The sequence below is a fragment of the Capricornis sumatraensis genome, chromosome X (genome assembly GCF_032405125.1).
Source record: "Capricornis sumatraensis isolate serow.1 chromosome X, serow.2, whole genome shotgun sequence".
Taxonomy (NCBI): domain Eukaryota; kingdom Metazoa; phylum Chordata; class Mammalia; order Artiodactyla; family Bovidae; genus Capricornis; species Capricornis sumatraensis.
This window is the reverse complement of record NC_091092.1, coordinates 55,780,188-55,799,315: the sequence shown is the minus strand read 5'-3', so window position 1 is coordinate 55,799,315 and position 19,128 is coordinate 55,780,188. Positions and strand designations below refer to the sequence as shown.

General features: G+C 42.1%; 1 protein-coding gene across 1 annotated transcript in view; it reads right to left on the bottom strand.

Moving 5' to 3' along the window:
- The window catches only part of AFF2 (ALF transcription elongation factor 2), a 387,822-nt gene that overhangs the window by 144,493 nt on the left and 224,201 nt on the right, over positions 1-19,128 (bottom strand). The window contains exons 7-8 of the mRNA XM_068963139.1: positions 13,395-13,431; positions 13,076-13,109 (exon numbers count right to left, since the gene is read on the bottom strand). Coding sequence (XP_068819240.1) covers positions 13,076-13,109; positions 13,395-13,431 — 71 coding nt within the window. The remainder of the gene's footprint in view (positions 1-13,075; positions 13,110-13,394; positions 13,432-19,128) is intronic.

The following is a 19,128-nucleotide window of genomic DNA, read 5'->3' as shown; positions in this document are numbered from 1 at the left end:
CGCCCCTCTGTGGAAGGCTAGAGTTCCTGTTGCCTCCCATCCTTTCCCCAGCTACCTGATATCGTCCAACAGGTTGAATATTTGCTCTCTGTTGTGTGGGAAAGAGTCTGCCAACTTTCCCAGAGTGAGATCATCACTTCTGGTGGGAAACTGCTCCTTTCAGAGCGTTAAAGAGGTATTTTTTAATGTGTTGCCTAAGAAACACATTCCAATCCTGTTGTAGCGTGTCAAAAAAAGCCCAATCAAATTTTTTAAAAGCCTGTTATGGAACCACAGACAGAGCTCAAACTAATTATAAAGCCAGAGTCACCATGAACTGCTTGTCTTGAGAGAGAAATAAATACAAAAGGAAGGATGGAGAATTTCTGGAATTTCAAATTCCTCAATCCCTCATCTGCTTCAGAGGTGAGATGCCCCATATTGCTTGGTTTCTACTGCCCTCGCTTTGGGAGCAGCTCTTTACGCCACTGGGCAAATCAGCGCCTGCCTGCTGTCTTGATCTGCAAGTCTGTCATGTGCCTGGTCTGTTATTTCCATCCTCTGCAGAACCCTGGGCCCAGTAGCCTGTGGTTTGACAGTGGCTGCCATTTGGACCATGGGCCACTCAGGTTTGTCTGCGAAGGACCCCCCAGGAGTATCTTTTCTCAGTGTCTTTACATCTTTTCTGTGTCTCTTGGCTTCCTGCCACCCTGAATATCACAACTCTCTGTGAATACTATAAATTGAACTGACGCTGATTTAAATTTCATGCAGAAAATTGCTCTGCTTCAAACCACAACCATTTTTTATATTTAAAAAATTCATCAAGATATAATCTCTTTGTGCCACCCCCTTAAACACACACGCATACCAGACAGAAAGGCAGATTATTTAAATCAAGAGGCTGTCTCTAACAATCTTAAGTGACCTTTCTTCAAAGTTCATGGCAGCAGTGAACTTTTAAATTTCTTGTGACTGTCAGGATCTAATTTTCAAGGTATGGTTACCACAGTAGCAACCTGGAATTTTAATCCAGTTGTAAAGGTCAAGACAGGTCACTGGCTTCAGGTCCTCTTCAACCTCAGAATAAAACAGGCCCCCTCCTCAAAAGCATGAAGATAGGGTAAACCTAACTCCCAAATTCCATTCTCTAAGACAGTGAGATTGAAAAAATGTATGTGATTAAAAACAACAACAACAACAACAATTCAGATTCTTTTTCAAATGCTCAAACTGTCAATGAATCAAATAATGAGTGATCCCTTGTGGGTGGAGCATCCAGAAGTGTGCTGGGGACATCTAAGCTAAGTAGAAGAGTGGTCCACATACAACTGGCTTCCAGTCCAGCATCACTCTCTTGTCTGCATTGGGAATTGATCCTTTGATCCAAACCACATCAACAAAACATTTGTGAGAAGTAGTGGCAGATACTAGCAAAAAGAGAACTCAGTTAGGGCCCAAGAAATGGGACAAGAAGCCTTGCAACAGTGAGTTGTGTGAGCTTAGGGCCCACGCTTATGCCATCTGAGCACGACTTTCCTCAGTGATAACATGAGGAGAGAATTAATGCCGAATGATGGTTGGCAAAGCCCATTCAGGAGTCCCCTAATGTTAGTGCATTTCATGACAGAGTCTGAGCAATAGCACATCTCTGTGTTACATCTGTTGAAACAAAGGCTCAGAAAAATGCCAGGTGACTTCATCAAGTCATATGGCAGGAAGAGCGAGAGCTGCAATTTGAGCCACCCGGAAGTGCAGGCCCAGCACCTGAGGCCCCTCCTCTGTCTTCTGGCTCCCAGAATTGAGTCAAGTCCAAATGTAACAAAGATAATGCCCTGTGTGGAAATAGAAGATGTCATAGAACCAGAAGAGTATTGTCTGTCTCTGTACTTAATTCATAATTGTTCAATTGAAACTTTATACAAGTGTGGCAGACAGGGTCTCAGAAAGAAAAGTTCGAGTTTTGTACTCCAAGAATCCTAGAGACTCTGTCTCCAATCATACCTGGCTTTGTCATCTTGAAACAGTCATTGAAAGGCTCTGAGATGCAATTTCCTTCTCCATAAAATCAGTTTCCTTTTACAAAGGGGCAGTGAAGACAGCAGGTGAGGAAACAAGTGAAGTAGAGCAGTGTGGCACAGCCCAGAGGCCGTCGAGCAGGCCTGGTTCCAGCATTATCACCGGCACTGGCTGTCTGTCTGTAGGTGTCTGGGCTGTTTGCTAGGTGCCCTCTTTGAGCCTTTGAGAGAGGAATCTTGGAAGTGGAGATGATGACATCCCACCTCAGAGATGCTGTGAGGATGACACAGCTAATGCTTGTGGAATGTTGGCCCCAGCGCCTGGCCCACAGATGGTGCCTGCAAACGATGACCTAAGGACTTCCCTGGTGGTCCAGTGGTTAAGAATCTGCCTTCTAATGCAGGGGATGCAGGTTCAATCCCTGGTCCAGGAACTAAGATCCCACATATGGCTGGTCAACTAAGCCTAGGCACCAAGACTATAGAACTCTGTGCACTGCAACTACAGAGCCCTTGTACTGCAATAGGAAAAGCCCTCATGCTGCCACTAGAGAAGCCCCTGCATACCACAACTAGAGAGAGAACGAACCTGCAGCTGCAACAAAGACCCACCACACAGCTCACATGCAGTTAGTTTGCTTCCTTTTGGCCCATGTTACATGATATATGAGAATGATTTTGGAGAAATATAGAATGACCCTTGGAATTTCTAGATACTGTAGACAATTTCTAGAAATTACCAGCACTACATCCCTTTCTGGAGTTTTCTCTTGCAAATATAGAAATACCCCACATAGTTATGATATTGAGTTATCTAATGGATATTTTTTAAAAGTGGGCAACTGTTTGCAAAAACGAGGTAACTCCTGAACTTAGGCAGTGGTGGTGAGAGGACTGTTGGTTGCTCTGTAAATCATGACCTTCAATGACCTTTGCTTCTTCATCACTCTCTCAAGCATCCTAGAACTTCGCTGAGGACCAAGTGGTATATTAGGGGCTGTATTTGGGTGCCAAGATCTCACAGGGCAGCAAGGAAAAACAACTGTGTCTCACTGGGTTTCATAAAGCATATTCCAACCCTACCTTTCTCTGGCCCAACACTGGCAGCATATTTGCAAATGTCAATCAAATAATTTTGAGACCTTTTCCTTTTCTGGTCCTCACATTGCAGTGGAAGCATGAACCACAGAAAAAGGCATTTGTCTGATTTTTCTATTAATTTTGTGGCTATGATTGTGCAAGCACCTGCCATGTTCTACCGACGCTACCCACTCATTAGTAAAGTGGAAGGGCTTTTCAGCAGCTCTGAGAAGATGTCAAGAACAGACCACTTAAACAGAATGTTCCTGATACTGTAATTGGGGCAAAGTATGTGGCTGACTGTGAAATATTTGATAGGATGGAAAAGCAGAATGAATAGCTCAGAAGCAGGGTGGATATCCCTTCTCATCCATTCTAGGTTCAGTTGGGTAGGGTTTTGTTTTGTTTGTTTGTTTGTTTTCTCAGGAGGGGTTGTTTGTTTCTTTTTAATTTCTAAGAATGATCCACGGGGCTTTTTGCACTGCAGCTATATTTTCTTCACCTGGTCCTGGAAGACTTGTCTATGCTCTGACTGATGAGTTCTGGCCCCACAGCATCTGGAGAACATGGGGACAAGGCAGTACACTCTGATGGAAGGCAGAATCCATGCTTCCAGGCCCAGTTCCACCACTCCATAGCTGGCTATCTAATAGGATTGCTGTAACACTCACATGATGTTAATATATTGTGTGAAAGTGCTATCAAATTCGCAATCACTGGGCATGTGAAAAGTAGTCCTGGTCATGGTATTTTACAACCTAGTAATTGAAAAAAGAGCGTGTACATCTGTGCAAGCATCTCATTAGATCAGATGCATTAGAGGGGCTTGATACTCTGGGAGACAGGATGTGCACATGTGTGTGTGTGTGTGTGTGTGTGTGATCAAAACATCACATTCAATGACTGTTCTTGCTCAGTTGCTCAGTCGTGTCTGACTCTTTGTGACCCCATGGACTACAGCACACCAGGCTTTCCTGTCCTTCACTATCTCTGGGGATTTGCTCAAACTCACATCCATTGAGTTGGTGTTGCCATCCAACCATCTCATCCCCTGTCATCCCCTTCTCCTCCTGTCTTCAATCCTTCCCAGCATCAGGGTCTTTTCCAATGAGTCGGCTCTTCGTATCAGGTGGCCAAAGTATTGGAGCTTCAACTTCAGCATCAGTCCTTCAGTGAATAGTCAGGACTGATTCTCTTTAGGATTGACTGGTTTGATCTCCTTGCAGTCCAAGGGACTCTCAAGAGTCTTCTCCAGCACCACAGTTTGAAAGCATCAGTTCTTCAGTGCTCAGCCTTCTTTATGGTCCAACTTTCACATCCATACATGACTACTGGAAAAATCATAGCTTTGACTAGATGCACCTATGTTGGCAAAGTGATGTCTCTGTTTCTTAATACACTGTCTAGGTTTGTCATAGCTTTTCTTCCAAGAAACAAGTGTCTTTTAAATTTCATGGCTATAGTCACCATCTGCAGTGATTTTGGAGCCCAAGAAAATAAAGTCTGTCATTGTATCCATTCTTTCCCCATCTCTTTGCCATGAAGTGATGGGACTGGATGCCACGATCTTAGTTTTTGGAATGTTGAATTTTAAGCCAGCTTTTTCACTCTCTTTTTTCACCTTCGTCAAGAGGCACTTTAGTTCCTCTTCATTTTCTGCCATTAAGATGGTATCATCTGCATATCTGAGGTTATTGATATTTCTCCCAGCAAACATGATTCCAGCTTGTGCTTCCTCCAGCATAGTACTTTGCATGATGTATTCTCCATATAAGTTAAATAAGCAAGGTGACAATATACAGCCTTGACGTACTGTTTTCTCAATTTTGAACCAGTCCGTTGTTTCATGTCTAGTTCTGTTGCTTCTTGATCTGCATACAGGTTTCACATGAGGCAGGTAAGGTGGTCTGTTATTCCCATCTCTTTAAGAATTTTCCACAGTTTGTTGTGATCCACACAGCCAAAGGCTTTAGTTTAGTCAATGAAGTAGAAGTAGATGTTTATCTGGAATTTCCTTGCTTTTTCTATGATCCAAGAGATGTTGGCAATTTGATTTCTGGTTCCTCTGTTTTTTTCTAAATTCAGCTTGTACATTTGGAAGTTCTCGGTTCATGTACTGTTGAAGTTTAGCATGAAGGATTTTGAGCATCATCTTGCTAGCAAGCGAAATGAGTGCAATTGTCAATAGTTTGAGCATTATTTGGCATTGCCCTTCTTTGGGATTGGAATGATAACTGACCTTTTCCATTCCTGTAGCCACTGCTGAGTTTTCCAAATTTGCTGGCATACTGAGTGCAGTACTTTAATAGCATCATCTTTGGGGATTTGAAATAGCTCAGCTGGAATTCCATTACTTCCACTAGTTTTGTTTGCAGTAATACTTCATAAGGCCCACTTTGACTTCACATTCCAGGATGTCTGGATATAGGTGAGTGATCACACCATCATGGATATCTGGGTCATTAAGATCTTTTTTGTATAGTTCTGTGTATTCCCGGAGAAGGCAATAGCAACCCACTCCAGCACTCTTGCCTGGAAAATCCCACGGACAGAGGAGCCTGGTAGGCTGCAGTCCATGGGGTCGCTAAGAGTCGGACACGACTGAGCGACGTCACATTCACTTTTCACTTTCATGCATTGGAGAAGGAAATGGCACCCCACTCCAGTGTTCTTGCCTGGAGAATCCCAGGGACAGGGGAGCCTGGTGGGCTGCCGTCTATGGGGTCGCACAGAGTCGGACACGACTGAAGCGATTTAGCAGTTTAGCAGTCTGTGTATTCTTGCCACCCTTCTTAACCTCTTCTGCTTCTCACTCCCATTTACTGTTGAAAATCTCTAGGAGAACTTAGAAATAGGGCCATCAATTGATAATACTGGGAATAATTTTTAAATTTTTAAAAATAAGGTTGTAAAATAAAGCAACTTTTCAATAAAATAAAGCAATTTCCACATTGGTAAGCATGAAAGGTGATGGACAAAACTGTCATAAAAACCAACCCAAGTATCAGTTCTGTTCTTTTTCCTTTCATATACGAAAATAGAGATTTTTAGAGAGACATGTTGTTACCATCACAGGCCACCGAAATCACCCTTGTGGGAATTGCTAGGAGTGGTGAAGTCCCTTACAGGTTTGGATCACCCCACCTCACCAAAGGAAGCATCTTCCAGGCATGTGACAAAATCTGACTGCTGGCCCTGAGCTGCTGCTGCTGCTGCTGCTGCTGCTGCTGAGTCACTTCAGTCGTGTCCAACTCTGTGCGAACCCATAGATGGCAGCCCACCAGGCTCCCCTGTCCCTAGGATTCTCCAGGCAACAACACAGGAGTGGGTTGCCATTTCCTTCTCCAGTGCATGAAAGTGAAAAGTGAAAGTGAATTCGCTCAGTCATGTCCAACTCTTAGCGACCTCATGGACTGCAGCCTACCAAGCTCCTCTGTCCATGGGATTTTCCAGGCAAGAGTACTGGAGTGGGGTACCATTGCCTTCTCCAGGCCCTGAGCTGAGGCTGAGGTATCTACAGAGTGTCCCCATCAGCACCCATGAGCATGTGCTGTGTCAGAGAGCCTGACTCAATGACAGTGTTCTGATCTAATCCTTTCCCTGATAGAAAGCAAATGACAGGGTCCATGTTAGCCCACACTGTGCTTGGGCTTCCCTGGTGGCACAGTGGTATAGAATCTACCTGCTAATGCAGAAGACACAGGGTTCGATTCCTGGGTCAGGAAGATCCCCTGGAGGAGGAAATGGCTCCCCACTCCAGTATTCTTGCCTGGGAAATCCCAAGGACAGAGGAGCCTGGTGGTCCACAGTCCATGGGTCACGAAGACAAATGACTGAGCATGCATGCAAGTGTTCAGTCTACTCTGGTCTGACACCAGGGAAAGGTCATAGGTGAATCCCAAGGGGGTGGCTTAAGTGCAAGTCAAGAGTATGTGCTCTGGAGTCTGTCCAGTTGTGGTTCTGTTACTGTGGCCCATAGGGTGACTCTCTCAAAATCCTTGAGTTTTGGTTTCTGCTGCTGTAGAATATAAGGTGCTGACTCCCGTGAGTCTGTAAAGAGAGAAAGTTCCTGACATACTTGCTGCAGGTGCTCAGTGGGTAGGAGCTGGTTGAGATACTGGTGTTATCCATGGAAGTTTTCACTAACCTGTGAGCTCGTTGGTGGGGAGTGTGCATGGTTTCACTCTGCGCAACCCCCTGCGTTGCCCAGAGCCTTACACATAATAGGGGCTCAAAGCACTTTTGTTGTAAGGAATGAAATAGTGAATGAACGAATATAAATATGGATGCAAATCAGGTAGAAAAGACGACATACTTGACTTTTTCCTGAGAGAAAAAGAGATGTTTGTTTCTAATTACAGACATGTCTCAAAATCCACCTGAAATATACAAATCTTGGGCACCTGAACAAAGACACAAAAAGCAAATCTGATCTTTCAAGATTTATGCTCCCTGAGCACAAACATCTATGTTTGCAGCTTTTGTAATGAAAGCAGAAATCCACAGTTCCTGTCAAAGGTGCCCCAGTTTTCAGTCTTGGCGCCTGTCAAGCACCAGCAGCTTCAGTACTTCTTGACGTGCACATTGCAAATGCCAATATTGCTTGTTGTCACATTAGCCAATATACAGTCCTCAAAATAAAATCCTCTTGATGTCTGATTACTCCTCTTAAGGACCTCATGCTGATTCATTTCAAACTGTGAATTACCTTTAATTCACAGCTTGAAAAGGCTGCCAAATTTTGTTTTCTCTGCTCCCAGGTGGCTGTCCCTGATGTAGTGGAGAACTTCCAAAAATATATTAAGTCCTTAGGAAAAGTTGGCATGCTCTGAGATGCAGGGCATACAAGATGGGTTAAATGCAAGAGCTGGCATATGTCTCAGTTTGAAAGTTGGAATGGTTGCGACCAGTGACAGTCACCAAGATTACCAGTTTATTGGGAGAGTTTAGTTTGGTTTTTGTAAGCCTTAAACTGATTAGTAGTATTTCTAAATTCCAAGTACCAAATCATCTATTCTGATTAAGAATTAATCTGATTATGAAAATAACAGTCATTTTTCCCCTGCCTCGTTACACATTTACTTTGCTCCAGAAATTGTATTTAAGTAGAAGACCAAATTAACTGCTTAGGAAAGAACATATGAAATTGCTTAAATCTCAAATCAGATTCTCAAAGGAAACATTTTTCATGATGAAAGTTTTTGTAGAAAGATGGTCAAAATTTTCATGCATGTTTTTTGTGTTTGGGAGTTTTATTGATAAAAAAAATTGTTTTAAAATTCATCTAAGAAATTATGTAGCACTTGCTAGTGATCATAGCAAACTAGAAAACATTCTTATTATCTTTCTATTCCCTGTGATAATGAAGTCTTCATACCCTATAGAGAAAAGATGAAAAATAATGTTCTTTCAGTTAAATCAAGCAACTTTAACCAGGTATGGAATCATCAACTTCAGCTCTTCAAGTCTATTGAAGGTTTGTGTCCAGGTACAAAATGCCAAATTTGGTGACCAAACCCCTGACTGCATCAGATTCCATGAGGAGGGACAACTCAGTCGGAAAAGAGAAGGCTTTGAGCATGGAAGCTTTCCCATGAAGAGCAATGTAATTTACTCGGCCCTCCTGTGTACTCATAGCTAACATGTCTGTTCAAGATAAATAGTCAGTTTGCCCTCCCACTGAACTGTGTATACTTCATAAGGAGGGATGATACTCTAGTGTCATTTTTCTCATCTGTAAAATGGTAATTATTGGGAGCCCCTCCAGGTTGGCATAGACTGTAGCCCACCAGGCTCCTCTGTCCATGGGATTCTCCAGGCAAGAATACTGGAATGGGTAGCCATTTCCTCCTCCAGGGGATCTTCCTGACCCAGGGATCAAACCCGGGCCTCCTGCATTGCAGGCATATTCTTTACCAGCTGAGCCACCAGGAAAGCCCTGCTAAATATAATAGGGTGGTGCATATAAAAGCACCTGGCATGAGACCTGGCACCTAGCCTTGCCCATGATCCACCAGCACAGTGATTACTGTCACAGATGTCTACCATTCCTGTGAGAGTGTAACTTCCTTTCCTCTTATCTGGTGCTACATTCAAGAATTTGTCCATGTGGTATGCATAGTTGTCACCCACAGGTAAACTGGCCACAGCTAGATTCCCTTCGTCAGGTCTTTTGTCAACTGTCTGGGTCCATGGCTGGGAAGCTTTCAGACTTGTAGCCAGTGCCATAAATGAAGAAACTGGTTTCATGGCAAGGAAAGAGCAGACTTACGGTTATATCTACCTTTATGTTGGGCTTTTATGGAAACTATCCAGGAATTCTCAACAGCACGACCTAAAACACAGGAGATACCTGATAAAAAGGGGGTCTGCATGATTTCCAACTTGATAGAATCCAAAGGCAAACAACCAAGGATGACAAAGGAAATATTCAAACATCCGTGTATGGAGGTGCCATCTTCTCACTGGTCCTCACGAAATGAGCTAAAGTCAAGGAAAGACTAGAGGGATACTCTTGAGTTCATGGTTGCTGTCTGAAAATGATTTACAGGAAGAATTTGATCTCTCCCTATTCAGGATGGCTCATAAAAGACCAACAAAGTCATGTATTTTGGTAAATCTACTGCACTGACAAATAATTGACAAGCTGATAGAGTCAACTAGATGAAGACATTTAACTCAATGGAGAAAATTCAAGTTTTTTGGATTTGATTTCCACTTTCTCCTCCATTGTTCTTTAATGGTGTCATAAAGAAACTAGAAGGTAACCCATAGTCTAGGGTGTCCCTTCAATCTCTGAATCTTTTCCCTGAAATAAATGGGTGATTTAGAGGCAGGACGGACATGGTATCACTGTAGAACTACACAACTCTACAGCCTGAGAAATACAACTTGACCTTCAATAGCCCATGTCCCACTCTTTTGGGGAAAAGAGACCTTTTTTGAAGGAGGCTAGAAACTCCACTGGATTTAGAAGACCTGGGTGAGGCCTGTTCCAAGACTATAATACAACTCTGACTTATACAGGCTGAGGGAAACAAAACCTCCTGGGTCTTCTTTCTTCCAGAAATTATTAAGGGTTTACATTCAATGCACTTTAAGGTTGAGCTGAATTACTAGAAACGTATAACTGTTTACATTTGAATTGTGACAAGTGTTTGCATGTATACCAATATGCATATATACATATGTTTGTTATTTTGCCTCATGTCCCTCAAGGGGCTCTATCTCTATACTCTGAAATAAAAATAAATTCCCCCTTGATTTAAACTTTAATCCTCTGAATCCGAGGTCAATGCTTTTCCCCAATGCCATCAGTGTCATGGAACAGAGACTCAACCCTGGATCTTGAAACTCTCCCAGTTGCATGCTCTGGCCTCCTGGGAAGTCAGGGTTCCAGCTGGAACAGGTAGGATGTCATCACTTAGATGGACACCCTATAGAAAGCACTGTGTGTCAATGGAGCATGCTGGGGCGAGAACTTCCATCCTCCCAAGGCCAGTGATCCCACCGCATCACAGAGTCTGGTTAGTTCCGAGCTTGCACTTGGGGAACCCTGCGCTGGTATTTTCAGTCCTGGTGCTGATCCGTGTAGTCCTTATAAACAACCCAGGCCCAAATGGAAGATCTGCATTTCATCATTGGGGAAATGAAGCCAAGATGAGGAAAACAATCAAGTAGTCCAGTAGCAAAGGGACTTTGATTTACAAGGCTCCCATGTCTTCCTACTGCAGTGAGGGGCTAGGGGCTTGCCCAGGACATTTGTAAGCCTTAGGAGGGTGTCTCTCCTGCAGAAGGGCTGTCTTGGGGCTGCTTCCCACCAACCTCCAGCCACTAACAGTCTGTCTACATGCAGGATGTTCTCAGATGCCTGGAGGATGACCTTGCCAGATGAAAAAGCCTAGAAACTGACTTAAAAAGCACAGTGTAGTACAATAATGGCTAAGTTGATAACAATTTGGAAGCTAAAAGTGACAACAATTATTATAGCTCTGATCTGTCCTGTGTTAAACCTATACCCTACCACAAGAAGGTCATTTATTCCAGCTGAAGTCTGACAAACAATACTTAGACTTTAGATCAAGCAACTAAAAGAAGAGCGGTTCACTCATTAAACAGACTCAGTGTCTTCCAGTTTTATCGACAATGCCTATAGAGCACATTAGCCCTACTAAATGCACTGTATACCCAGTGCTACTGTCTGGAGATGCAGCCTCTAGCTATAAATCACAATTGACAAGTTTATTTCTGTTAGTTACAAGCTACTGAAATATTGCATTTTATGGTCTATATGGAAATTTCACAGCAGGAGCCTAAAACTCCTGCTTTAGGAGTAGAATCATTTTACAATGGAAAAAATAATCTTGTAAGTTTTCATGTTGGGAAACCTGCACTGATTTCCTGAATGCTCAACTATGTGTGTGTGTGAGTGTATGCTTGTGTGTGTTTGTGAATTATACTGGCTTTGGAATAAGAGTGGAGCAATTTAGGAGTAGAGGTAAGGAGAATATGGTTTATTGTCTACTAGGATAACAAGGGAGAGGTCAATACAAAATGATGACTGGAAAAGCTGGAATGAACAATATCAAAAATGATTTTGGGACTTCCCTGGTGGTCCAATGCTTAAGAATCCACTTTGCAATGCAGGGGACCTAGGTTTGGCCCTTAGCTGGGGAACTAAGATCCCACCTGCCATGGGGGAACTAAGCTTGTGTACCACAACTACTGAGCCCATGCGATTTGGAACCTGCAAGCTATGACTTGAGAGAAATCCAAGCACCACAACAAGGACCCAACACAGCCAAAAAAAAAAAAAAAAATTCAATTACCACATTTCTGTGTAATTTGGCCCTTAAATCAAGGTTATAGTTTTATTTTCCTCTTCTTTCTTTCTTTTTCCCTGGATTCTTTAAATGGAAAATTCTTGGGTATTGAAATGGAACCTTGATTTAGAAGGCACAGATCAGGTCAGAAAACCAAATAAGAGGACTGATGATGAGGTCAGTGTTTGGGGGAATTTAGTACTAAACAGAACTAAGACCATGGAAATACCACTGACTTTCTCAGAGCCTTGGTCTATTTGGGAGTCATTCCCAGTTGTTTTATGCAATTATTCGTGATCTTCCAAAAGGTGAGCAATTCACTTCAAGTGTGCCATTAGGCCACTCAAATGACATACATTATTTCATTTTGAAAATTTTCAAGTATGTGACTATTACTCACACAGAAAAGTTGGCTTCCATTTTCTATTATTAGGAATGAAAGAAGTTGTGAGAGAACTACTCCCTTGATATGCTCTTGGACAAATGGATATTACAAAATCTACAATAGTTAATCTGAGGAAATTGGTTTCTCCAAGCCCCTCCTTCAGTGAACATTAATAAAAAATGAAGACAGTGTGGAGTGAATTGCAGGGCCCTGGCTTCTGAACTTCAACCTAGTATCATGCAATCTCTTATTCCATCTCTTGCTGGCTGCCCTTGTTTATTTTTAATATACAGTCACCAGATGACCTGTGAACAGCGAGGTCCCAGGCTGACTGGCCAGAAAAATGCACTCAAGCCCTCATGTTCAATCACGGCTACTTAGGCAGCTTCTTTCTCCATCCTAGTCAGTGGTGGCTGAATGTTACATATAAAGATGTCTGTGGCTGAAGTGACACAATGTTCAAACAACTAGATAACTGAAGAATCACAGTTCAAACAACTCAAATAGCTCAAACAACTCAAGAATCACAGTTATTTTTGACCCAGCTTGTATCTACAATGCTAGAGAGCCTAATGGTGATTTCATTCATTTTGGCTGTTATTGGCTTATCGTGGGAAGTCTCATTCTCCCCTCTAATCACACTCAACATTGTTAAGAGGCAAGTTTCCTATTTTCAAGGAGCAGCAGAGAGAATAAGATTCCCTCAGTGCCAAAGCACATTTTCCTTGCCAAATGCCCCTGAAGAAGCCTGTTTCAGAAACCTGAATACTCGGGACTTGAACGGTACTCACTTTGTAGAAGCTCTGCTGGTCGGGTCACTCCACTCTGAAAAGAAAGCGCACAGACATTTACCATCCACGTTTTCTACTGTCAAATGATAATTCTGAACGTTGGTCTTGAACATGCAGCCCTTCCAGTTACACTTTTTCACAGAATCCTGCCATGTATAACAGATGAAGTAAAGGAAACCAATTGGATATATCGCAATGTGACTTTTTCTTATTGTTATTTCATGTTTTCATAATATTAGGTAGGAAAGAGAAGAAAGTGAGGGAGGAGAGGAGATAATGGTTTTGACCAAGAAATATGTTTTTTTTTCAAAACACTTACTTTGTAAGGCAAATCCTGGAGTCAGATGTTGGGATTCCTATAAGGAAGAACACAGACAATACAAACATTAGTTAAATGATACAAAAGAAACAAAAGGTCTGTTTGCTACTGCTGAAGATATAACTTGACTAATGTTGACAAATAGGAAACCAGAGTTAAGGAGTCCATTAATTAGGCTACTGTCGGTAGCTCTACTTAAAGGATAGACATTTGCCAGCTAAACCTGCTACAACTTGACCATAAGTGCCATTTTATCAGAATTACACATAAGACTGGTATCTGTTTGGAAATGTGGGCAATGTGGGAACAAACAACCCATGTGTGTGAGATTCAAATGTATAATTTCTCACTTAGCTAGGCAATGATGCCTCTATGGAAGTAAAGGGGACTCAGTTCAAACAAAGGATCATGACTTTGGTAGAGGTATAAATAACACTGTAATTAACAGACTGGCTCAATTGTTCCATTTTATAGAAACAACTCCAATTTTCTACCTTGACGGTGACACATATGCAATAGATGTCTCTTATTTTTACAAGAAAAATGTTCTTAAAACTTCATTGCAAAGTTGGAGATGTATAGGAAGCAATTCCAACTATGAGAGTGGAGCGTGTAATCTAAAGAGATTTCAATTTTACTTGAAAGTCACCCTCAACATGACTTATAAGTGTGTTAAGAAATCCGGATTTGCACACATCAGGCCTTCTGGGAGCATGGACACATCTGTGGAGGAAGGAGGGAATTTCAAAGGGAAAGCAACTGTTTCCAACCAGAGACAATGAATTCAAATAAATACAAGAATTAGTTATATCAAGAGCATACACACACACACACACACACACATACACACACACACACACACACACATGTCTACATAACTGACTCACTTTGCTGTTCATGTAAAACTAACAAAACATTGTAAATCAACTATAGTTCAAATAAAAAATTCTTTAAAAGAATTATATCAATCTGCTGCAAGTAATCTATTCTTTAAGCTTAATCTTACCACCCTATAGAGTAAAAATAAGATCACAGCATTATTCTATGTAAGGGAAATGAGCTAGAATGATGATGATGCTGTGTTTAAATTGAAAGTGAGTTTTCCAATCTATGTAGCATGATTCTGTTAGCCAAGACACTTATCTTCTGGCATGATCACCACACCAAAAGATGAGCAGAAACTCCACAAGACAGGAGAAAGGCCTCTCAAGCAAAGGGCTGACACTAAGCCCAGGTAGTTTGCTGCTCAAGGGCTTCTCCACCCCACACTGCCATCCTTTCCCCAGTCTGCTAGACAACTAACTTTTGACAAAAGACCCTAACAAGCTTCGCCATCTGATTCCCACCCCTTAGCAAATTATACATGGTGAGGAAGGGGAAACATTTCTAAAAACACAGCCACTAGAAACATTGATATGTGAAACCTGACAGCACAGGAGGCCAAAGCAAGTGACACAGCACAATCAGAACTGAAAATACACCAGTCTATGGCCATTTAATACACAGGCAAGCATTCCTAGCCATGTCAATAGCTCCCGAGGACACAATTACAGCATAGTATAATATTACTTGGACTTCCCTGGTGGCTCAGATGGTAAAGAATCTGCCTGCAATGCAGGAGACCTGGGTTCAATCCCTGGGTTGGGAAGATCCCCTGGAGAAGGGAAAGGCTACCCACTCCAGTATTCCAGCCTCGAGAATTCCATGGACTATATAGTCCATGGGGTTGCAAACAGTCGGACACAACTGAGCAACTGAACTGAACTGACTGATGGAAGGATAGCCTTTTGTTATCCAAGAATTTCAGTTATCCAGCACATCACATTTCCCAGAGTGCCAAATAAATGAGGAGTTAACCATTTGTCAGTAACTATATGTTCATTATTTTTTTTAAATTTAATTACAATTGTATAGGACAAGTTTGGTCTTGCATAGCTTCAGGAATCAAACAACAGCATTCAGAGTCAAATAAATGATATCTCTGATTATGGCCAGCCTTTGTACTGCTCCCAGAAATCTGGACTGAGTTTTTACCCTTCATCCATGTATCGTGGACATCAGACCCAGTCAGTTGTTTGAGGCTTCAAAGCAGTGATGCATGAAACAAATTGGAGGGTTATATTTTTGAGTGAATTTGAGTCAAATCTGTTATGTATTCTTGATACAGTTTTTAATGTTTAGCTTGGTAAGCCTGTTTCAAACCAGAATTCCAAACCAATGAAACATCTTTGGATATTACCCAAGTTCCTTTGCTGCTGCTGCTGCTGCTGCTAAGTCTCTTCAGTCGTGTCTGACTCTGTGCGACCCCATAGACGGCAGCCCACCAGGCTCCCCCATCCCTGGGATTCTCCAGGCAAGAACACTGGAGTGGGTTGCCATTTCCTTCTCCAATGCATGAAAGTGAAAAGTGAAAGTGAAGTCACTCAGTCGTGTCTGACTGTTAGCGACCCCATGGACTGCAGCCTACCAGGCTCCTCCGCCCATGGGATTTTCCAGGCAAGAGTACTGGAATGGGTTGCCATTGCCTTCTCTTGCATACATACCTAATCCCGACTGAAAAATAGCTTGGTCATGGGGAGAATTTGCATTGTTCATACAGCAATTGTTGATTCACATCATACAAATTTTTTTTAATGTCTGACTTTGATTTGTGCATTTCTTGTATGGACATGTCACACTGATAATTTTAGGAGTAGAATATAACAATGCCAAAATGTTTTCACAAACTTATGTCAAGCTATTTTAAATAATAGCCTTAATTGTAAAATCAGAGGCTCCTGTAGGATTTAGATTCTAGAGCAAGGGTTGACAAACCTCTCCTATAAAGGGCCAGATAGTAAATATTTTAGGCTTTGAGGGATCTATAGTGTCTGTCATAACTATCTAACCCTGCCATTGTAGTGTGACGGCAGTCATAGATAAGATGTACATGAATTGGTGTGGTTAGATTCCATGAAAGCTTGATTTATAGACACTGAAATTTGAGTTCCATATCACTCATAGCATCTAATAGCATTCATATTACTAGTAATTTTCACATTCTTTGGAAAATCTTAACCATTTAAAAATCTAAAAAGACATGGGCTGTCATTTGCCAACTTCTGCCTAAAGGGACTTTCCCCAGGGGACATAACTAGCTCCCTCAATGTGGCATAGAGTTTTTCCATTTTCCATCTGAAAACATGGCATTTCAATTTGAGATGGATAAGTAAATTTGACTAAGTTGAGGATTTTCAAGCGTATTGATTTTTGTAAGTTTATAGAATCATAGATTATTTGGCCTGGAAAATCCACTGGGATTACACATAGCACACATGTTCATGCATGCACACACACAGTACAAATGAGGAAACTGATGCTTAGAAGAACTTGGACAGAACCACACAGCCGGCAAATGGCAGAACCAGGATTAACAACAGCCAGGTCTGCAGCTCCTAAGTCCCTTTCCTCCATGAAAGCTCTGTAGTGAAAGGAAGAAATGGATGCTTTCTGAGAGGCTGGTGTCACCTAGTCCTGGTGCAAGCACAAGGAAAGGACGAGCACTGCAGGTACATGTATTTGCTGGAGAATACCCGCGTTTCGGAAGATGGCATCTGAACTGGTGCATCTATAAACTGGTGTGATGAACATATCACTAAAACACCCAACACTGAAGACAGGCTCACTCATTTATTAGCTGAGTGATTCTGAGCACATTTCTTGACTGTGTGCCTCAGTTTTCTCCTCTGTAAACTAGGGACAGTCAAATTACCAACATAGTGCATGTGTACATGCTAAATCACTTCAGCGGTGTCTGACTCTTTTGCAAACCCATGGACTGTAGCCCACCAGGCTCCTCTGTCCATGGAACTTCCCAGGCAAGAATATTGGAGTGCATAGCCACTCCCTTCTCCAGGGGATCTTCCTGACCCAGGGATCGAACCTGGTCTCCTGCACTGCCGGTGGATTCTTTATCACTGAGCCAATGGGAAGTCCACCAATATAGTGAGGATTGAATTATTTACTATGTAGTCAGTGCTCAGAACCAAGCTAGGCACACAACAGCATTATATGTGCTGTTCATGTTATTATTATTTAAAATGCACTTTTCTTTCAAATCAACGTTTTGGCAGGAATCAAGGGAGACAAAAGAGTGGGTGGGTAGCCATACTGGTTTCACCATTTTATCCCACTTGCGTCTACCTTTATCATGGGGTTGATGGTAGCACAGATAATTGACAGAAAATGCAGATCAGGCCTGATTCCAAATTTTGCACCTACTATAAAATCTCATTTCAACAACCAGTTCTATTGTAAACACTTGCAAATGTCAAAATTGCGACTTGCACATATTATCTGCAAAATTGGAAAAATACAGCTGAAAACACTGCAATCACTGTACAAATGTTGGATTCAACACCTGAAACAGATGAATTGATCGCTTGGCTGCGATGCCAGGGAGAAGGATATCAAACCCAGGGCAGCCTGACCACAGAGAGTTGGACTTCAGGAAGGAATGACACACCCCGGACCTGCTCACTTAGTTCTGATCCCTTTCAAAGGTGGAAGGGGATGATTAAACACAGTTTAGGCCAATGTTACTCTCAAAACAATGACTCTAAAATTTAAGGATGTGATTGGGTTTCTCCTACAAATAAAGTCCAATATCCTTGGTTGGCATTCAAAGCCTTTCCCAGAGATGCACTTATGTGCCTGGGGTTCACTTGAGACCATAATAGTCTACATCCCACCATGATCTCTCTAGGTACCTTGCTCTCCTGTTCTGCATGGAGTGTTCTTCTCTTGGGCCCTTCTCCACCTGTCAAAGTTGTAAGCAGCCTCCAGGTGATGTCACCTCTAAGCACTTGGTCACCGCCCCAGGGAGTATGAAATCCTTCTCAGGGTATGAAGGCACATGCTACATTGCTTTGTCATTTCGTGTTTTTCTTCATCCCTAACTTTATTGTATATCCTTGGTAAGTGGTTTCTGAATAAATGGATGGATGGGTGGATGGACAGATGGGTGGATGAATGGGTGGGTAGATGAATAGGTAGATGGGTGGTGGATGGATGGGTAAATAGATAGGTGGATGGATGCATGGATGGGTGGGTAGGTGGATGGGTGAATGGATGGATGGCTGGATGGGTGGATAGATGAATAGATGAGTGGATGGATGGATGGATAGATGGCTAATTGGATGGGAGAAAGGAAGACATTATTTTTTTCTTTTAAAATGTGTTATTGGAATATCCACATCTACTCAGGCATTTTAAAAAATAATGCTGAGAAAAAATCTTACTGAGAGCAAGTGAGGAAAAATTTATATGAAACACTTGACAGTTCTACACTAGAACTGTAGGAGAAAAGGTTCTGTCAATATGATTTGTTGGCATGTGAAAATCTGTCTGCTTGTGGGCGAGGACTAAAAGTGATACATGAAAGTGAAAACTGATCCATTAGGCTGAAGAGTACTGGGTTTTTTAATTAAAACAGTCTGGGATGTTGTTTCATCATCTATTGGGTCTTTCTTAAGGGGTGAGTTCACTCTTCTCTCTGGTCCATCAGCTCTGGGGACAGTAGCTTGGCCAGTGGTGGTGCTCTAGGAATAATGATCTACAAGCTAGCATCCGGTGGACATTCTCTTAAAGATGCTCTTTCAATACATATGTTATTTGTATTAACATCCTGAGGGACACGAAAGAGTCTAGATTTTATGGCAGTAGAACACCAAGGCCATTTCTGTTTTTAAGATCC